At 41.1% G+C, this 6,945-nt stretch overlaps 1 protein-coding gene across 4 annotated transcripts in view; it reads left to right on the top strand.

Annotated features, from left to right (window-relative positions):
* Positions 1 to 3,031, top strand: part of LOC135480560 (LIM domain transcription factor LMO4.1-like) — a 47,860-nt gene extending 44,829 nt beyond the window's left edge. For all 4 annotated transcript variants that reach the window (XM_064760420.1, XM_064760419.1, XM_064760422.1 and 1 more), the window contains one exon: positions 2,124 to 3,031. In XM_064760420.1, the coding sequence (XP_064616490.1) occupies positions 2,124 to 2,132 (9 nt within the window). In that variant the 3' untranslated portion in view covers positions 2,133 to 3,031. The remainder of the gene's footprint in view (positions 1 to 2,123) is intronic.
* The last annotated feature ends 3,914 nt before the right edge of the window (positions 3,032 to 6,945 follow it).

The following is a 6,945-nucleotide window of genomic DNA, read 5'->3' on the forward strand; positions in this document are numbered from 1 at the left end:
TAACTCACACAGGCAGTATTGGCAGGTAACTACAACTCACAGAGGCGGTATTGGCGGGTAACTATAGCTCATATAGGCGGTATTGGCTAGTAACTACAACTCACACAGGCGGTATTGGCTAGTAACTATAACTCATACAGGCGGTATTGGTGGGTAACTATAGCACATACAGGCGGTATTGGCTAGTAACTATAACTCACATAGGCGGTATTGGCTGGTAGCTAAAGCTCACACGGGCGGTATTGGCGGTAACTATAGCTCATATAGGCGGTATTGGCTAGTAACTATAACTCATACAGGCGGTATTGGCTGGTAAGTATAACTCACACAGGCGGTATTGGCGGGTAACTATAGCTCATACAGGCGGTATTGGCTAGTAACTATAACTCACACAGGCGGTATTGGCAGGTAACTATAGCTTATACAGGCGGTATTGGCTGGTAACTATAACTCACACAGGCGGTATTGGCTTGTAACTATAACTCGCACAGGCGTTATTGACGGGTAACTATAACTCTTACAGCCGGTTTTGTGTAGTAACTATAACTCCATCAGGCGGTATTGGCCAGTAACTATAGCTCATACAGTCGGTATTAGCTAGTAACTATAACCCACACAGGCGGTATTGGCGGGTAACTATAACTCACACAGGCGGTATTGGCGGGTAACTATAGCTCATACAGGCGGTATTGGCTGGCAACTATAACTCACACAGGCAGTATTGGCTAGTAACTATAACTCACACAGGCGGTATTGGCGGGTAACTATAGCTCACACAGGCGGTATTGGCGGGTAACTATAACTCCCACAGGCAGTATTGGCGGGTAACTATAACACACACAGGCGGTATTGGCTGGCAACTATAACTCACACAGGCAGTATAGGCTGGCAACTATAACACACACAGGCGGTATTGGGTGGCAACTATAACTCACACAGGCAGTATTGGCGGGTAACTACAACTCACACAGGCGGTATCGGCGGGTAACTATAACTCATACAGGCTGTATTGGCTAGTAACTATAACTCACACAGGCAGTATTGGCAGGCAACTATAACACACACAGACGGTATTGGCTGGCAACTATAACTCACACAGGCAGTATTGGCGGGTAACTACAACTCACACAGGGGGTATTGGCGGGTAACTATAACTCAAACAGGCGGTATTAGTGGGTAACTATAGCGCATACAGGCGGTATTGGCTAGTAACTATAACTCACATAGGCGGTATTGGCTGGTAACTATAGCTCACACGGGCGGTATTGGCGGGTAACTATAGCTCATATAGGCGGTATTGGCTAGTAACTATAACTCATACAGACGGTATTGGCTGGTAACTATAACTCACACAGGCGGTATTGGCGGGTAACTATAACTCGCACAGGCGGTATTGGCTAGTAACTATAACTCACACAGGCGGTATTGGCCAGTAACTGTAGCTCATACAGGCGGTATTGGCTGGTAACTATAACTCACACAGGCGGTATTGGCTTGTAACTATAACTCATACAGGCGGTATTGACGGGTAACTATAACTCATACAGGCGGTTTTGTGTAGTAACTATAACTCCATCAGGCGGTATTGGCGAGTAACTATAGCTCAAACAAGCGGTATTGGCTAGTAACTATAACCCACACAGACGGTATTGGCGGGTAACTATAACTCATACAGGCGGTATTGGCGGGTAACTATAACTCACACTGGCGGTATTGGCTGGTAACTATAACTCATACAGGCGGTATTGGTGGGTAACTATAGCCCATACAGGCGGTATTGGCTAGTAACTATAACTCACGCAGGCGGTACTGGCTAGTAACTATAACTCACACAGGCAGTATTAACCAGTAACTATAGCTGATACAGGCGGTATTGGCTAGTAACTATAACTCTTACAGGCGGAATTGGCCAGTAACTATAACCCACACAGGCGGTATTGGCTAGTAACTATAACTCACACAGGCGGTATTGACCAGTAACTTTAACTCACACAGGCGGTATTGGCTAGTAACTATAACCCATAGGCGGTACTGGCGAGTAACTATAATTTAAATTTTAATATATAATTATCTTTACAGAATTATTTACCTGGTATTTACACCATGCTCTTTTGTCTTTTCAGGTGTGTTGAATCTGAACTGTAAACATTTCAAGATGGCTGTCGAGTGCTGACGAACAAGATTGCTGGTGTTACGCAACAGATGGAAAAATGCGGAGCTAAACGACGTAAAATCCAAGGTGCACTTTTTGGACTTTGTCTGAGTGAAGCAGTGGATTTGTTGTACAGAACTTCTTAACTATTTGTGACACGATAAGCAGAAGTGCCTGTCACGGTTGTTATGAAAATTAATTTACGTGCGCTTTGTTTTCAACATGTTTTATTTCTTGAATAAGTAATTTTAAACTATGCGTATCGCCCACTCCCCAATGGGGTTCCATGTCTTAAATGCAGTTTTATTTACAAATTTCATTGACACTTTGTATTCCATCACTCAGTGGAATTGAATATATTTATCCAGTTCAAAATAAGTTATATTCCATTTATGTCATTTAAATTTCCCGTTGCTGTTTTGACGTTTATCAAATCTGGGTGTAATTTAATTGTAAAAATGTGTAAAAACTTTTGCAACAATGCTGTAAGTGTTTGTCGCAAAAAAGTTATTTTCATACTATCATGCATTTGTGGAGACGACCAGCAGCTGTATGTGTTATCATTTCTACTTCGCCAGTGTACATATTACCCATGTATTACTAGTATATCACACGTTTGCATACAGCAACCAGTTGGAGAATCAAGTACAAAGCGAACAAAATCAGACAACCGAAGAAAACGTGTGTTTGTCCGCACATGGGATTTTCAGTGGTTGGTTATTTGGAATGATCGATGCAGCGAGTTCTCTTTCATGGGTTGTGCTATGAGTCCCATCACGCTATGCGGAGTGTCTTAATCTTCATTTATTTTTAATCAATGCTTATCGTGCGTTGCCTGATCGGTATACCTACGCTCGGTGTTATCAAACGTTGGTTTGAAAGTGCAATGACTGTTGTAATGTCTTACTTTACAATAAATGTTAAAGTTCTTAAATAATCCCGTTTAGCGGTTAAGCTTTGTCGTTTATTTAACAGAGGAAGACAGGAAGATTCAGTTATACCACAGTCGAACCGCCGCCGTGCCGTTTCAAATGTGTCTTCCGCACCTGCGCCTGGTGTCTGCGTTGCTTCGGAACATTATCTGCGCGCATGTGCATTAGAAATCCAATCGTAAACTCAGTTCAAATCGGTTCACCCTGAACACAAGGTTTTACTTTGTCACTCTAAGCAAAGACTGGTTTGCTAGGTTTCTGTATAGATGGTGACTGATCGAGATGTTATGTGATGTTACTGATATGAACTGATTCTTTACGTAGTTAATATAATTAAATTGAATGGTCACACTTAACCGATGAAATGTCAGAAGACACCGTCTGTCAAAATTGGCGGGCAGTTTATGATGTGCCTTTGTGGGGTTGATTTCCCCAACACCCTAACTGGTTTCCTTTTTCCAGGTTTCCTCCACCTTTAGAATTTAACGAAAGAATTTGCTTTCTTGCTTAAAAGGTATAGTAACATGGACACCTCTTAGCACCATGGGTACAAAATGTAAAAACAGTCATCCTTTCATTTATTTATTTATTTGATTTGGTGTTATACGCCGTACTCAAGAATATTTCACTTATACGACGGCGGCCAGCATTATGGTGGGTGGAAACCGGGCAGAGCCTGGAGGAAACCCACGACCATCTGCAGGTTGCTGGAGAACTTCCCATGTACGGCCGGAGAGGAAGTCAGCATGAGCTGGACTTGAACTCACAGCGACCGCATTGGTGAGAGACTGCTGGGTCTGCTAGCGCGCTAACCAACTTAGCCCCGTCAACGTTTGAGGTAGGTTGTTTAAATCCAGATTGATCTTTCACTAGCTGTATATAACTAGAGGGTATGTCTAACTCTGAGATCGGTTGGCCATGTTTCCAGCTTAGCTTCCACATTGACCGCTCTGAATAGCTACATTCACTAATCTGAAACTTGGACCTGTCACCTGCGCTGTCCTGAAAGTGCCACTGCTGTACGACACAAGTACAAGTAATTCTGAATTCATATCATAACATCGCAAATAACACAAATGTAACCGACGCGCTCACTCAGACAGAATCAGAGCTTCGTCAACCATAACATAAAAAACATAATGCCGTTGCTGTGGACCCTGCTGCTCTTCCCAGAATTAAGATCATCTTTTTTTTACAATAGTTGATTATAGTTTCTTCCTGCTCATTTTTAAATCACAAATTAAAGTTTTCCAACACAATTTCCCAATCACCCTTTAGAGGTGTAAATCTCGTTGTTTTCAATCCAATCACTCCACGAGATATCCTTTTCCGGACGATGCCGAGTGTGGCCGACTCAGAATTGAAAATGGCGGTTAGCGAAATTTGGCTTGCTGCCGATGCGACAGGTACACTTGTGATAATTATGACGTTATGGACTTCACTATTCACGAACAATTAGGTAATATGAAGTCAGAATTACTTCAGTATTAGACAAAACATGTTTTATATCGTACAACTTTAGCATGTTGAGTACAGGACACTCGAAAAGAACGAGTTCCAGGTCAATGAATTGAAGAGTACAGATCTGTTTTTCTGAAAGGTAGGCTAAGAAGAATGAAAAAGATCTCAGATCTACGGTTTGTCGCACTTTGTGAAGTAAGTAACCTTTCCTGTGACCCTATCCTCTTTTTACACCATTAACACGAACACTAATGTCACTTTGAAAACTAGAAAGGATAACTAGAAATTGCATTCTACTTATATCCTATATAAATCAGATAGCAAATTTATTGCAAGAAAAACACATCACTGCGTTAAAATAATATTATTAGTTAAGTTAAGTGTGTAATTATTTAAAAATTCCATTCATGTCAACTAGAAGATTTCTTATGACTGAATAGCCTTTTGCTACCCCTGAGAAGAAAACCACTGTGTTGAAAGGAGGATGGGGAATTTATTTATCTATTTACTGAGTAACGCCATCTTTACGAATATTCTTTATCAGGTTTATGGATGTGGGGAATCGCCCAGCGACAGGTACCTGAGGGACGTACTGTTAATTTTAAAACGACGGCTTTGGTTAACATTTCTCGAGTTTACTTATTTATTTGATTGGTATTTTATGTCGTACTCAAGAATATTGCACTTATTCGACGGCAGCCGGCATTATGGTGAGAGGAAACCGGGCAGAGGCCGGGGGAAACCCACGACCATCCGCAGGTTGCTGGAAGACCTTCCACGTATGAGACCCCTCATACAACATTTGTATACCACTTTTAAACCACAAAAAGGGCACTCCACTGATGTCGGAAGGATCTCTAGTTTAAAACCGTTTTTTTGCCCCAAGAAGAAAGATGAGAACCCCTTTTGTACTTGTTCATATGTTAATGTATATCCTACAATGTTTGTCAGGGAAAAAAATCAAACGTTTCATTCACATTGAAATATTGATACGCCAAAACGCAACTTTGGATTTTTGAGGTACACCTGACGAAGGGCGTTGATTTCTACTGCGTTCTGTTCGGGTTTTTTTTTTTTGCAATGTGACAACCCGACCGCCTTCGCATCAGTGAGATACTGAACAAGGCCTTACGAGTCGAATAAATAAATATTACCTATGCATATTCGTTGTCTCATTTGAAAAGCGATACCGACCATTAAGTGTATGGGTTATTATCTGCAGAAATGGCAGTCAGTGTAACACCATTACACCAATACAGACACATGTAAATGCCACCAAACTGAACATGCATCCATTCGTGTACACATAACCCTTTTAATCTCATGAATACATGCTAAGGTTATTCGTTGTCGTTTATGCATTCCACAGTTTAGAAAAAAACTACTTTGTCTTCACCGACATACATTAAGTAAATGTTTGTACTCTATACAATAGCTCAAAGAATTATTGATTTTAGACAAATATAAAACTAAGGGAAATGTCACTATTTGCATGCATAAATACTGCGCATGGCAACGAGGCTTTCTTCCGGTTATTAGCCAAATGATGTGATGGCGATGTTCTATTTCAATTGCCAACAAAACCCATGGAGGACAATTGCAGGACAGAGTGGCCCATTTATGCGATGGTAAACAATATTAATTCTTGTCAACAGTTTAGAAATCAAAAAATTTCTCGTTAAAAGGCAGAAGAAAGAATAGCCGTTGCGACGGATTAATTTGCTTTGGGCATAAAGCGGCATACAGTATCATTGTAAAGAGTACAATTCGATGGTTTTTAGCTTGATTGGCATGGTTATATTGCTAGCCACTACTAATGGGCGATGTAATTATTGAAATTACTGGTTTACCCGGGAAAGAGAGTATCACTGCCTGTTACACGTCAAGAAACGAAACGAATTGAATAGGAGAGCTATTATACCGGGCTATTCCATATAATTACCCGTCTAAAAAGCTGTGACGTCTTCATCCGACACGATCGGGAAAGATGGTATCGCGAGACAAAGATGAAACTAATCGCTGTGTTTATCAACATATTCTCTTAATTGCTTTTTATCGGCGTGTAATGTCGACCGTGGCAGCTAATGAGCGGTTTTTGTGTGGCTATTATAATAGGGTTATTGTTTTTCTCCCGCGTATCTGTCGATCACTAAGCCCGACATGATGCATGCCCAGGGTCTTTTTTTTGTTCGGGTGCCATGCACCGAGGCTGATCAATACCTACAACAATTTGACATGACATATTACACACTTGTGATCGGCACTGCGTTTTGACATATGTTACATACAATGCCTGGGAATTCGCCTTTGCTGCTATTTCGAAATTACTCCTTGATTATGTAGAACAAGCTTGTATTTTATTAACATTGCAAACAAGACACGTCTGCTTTATTATTTTTG

The sequence above is a fragment of the Liolophura sinensis genome, chromosome 13 (assembly GCF_032854445.1).
Source record: "Liolophura sinensis isolate JHLJ2023 chromosome 13, CUHK_Ljap_v2, whole genome shotgun sequence".
Taxonomy (NCBI): Eukaryota; Metazoa; Mollusca; class Polyplacophora; order Chitonida; family Chitonidae; genus Liolophura; species Liolophura sinensis.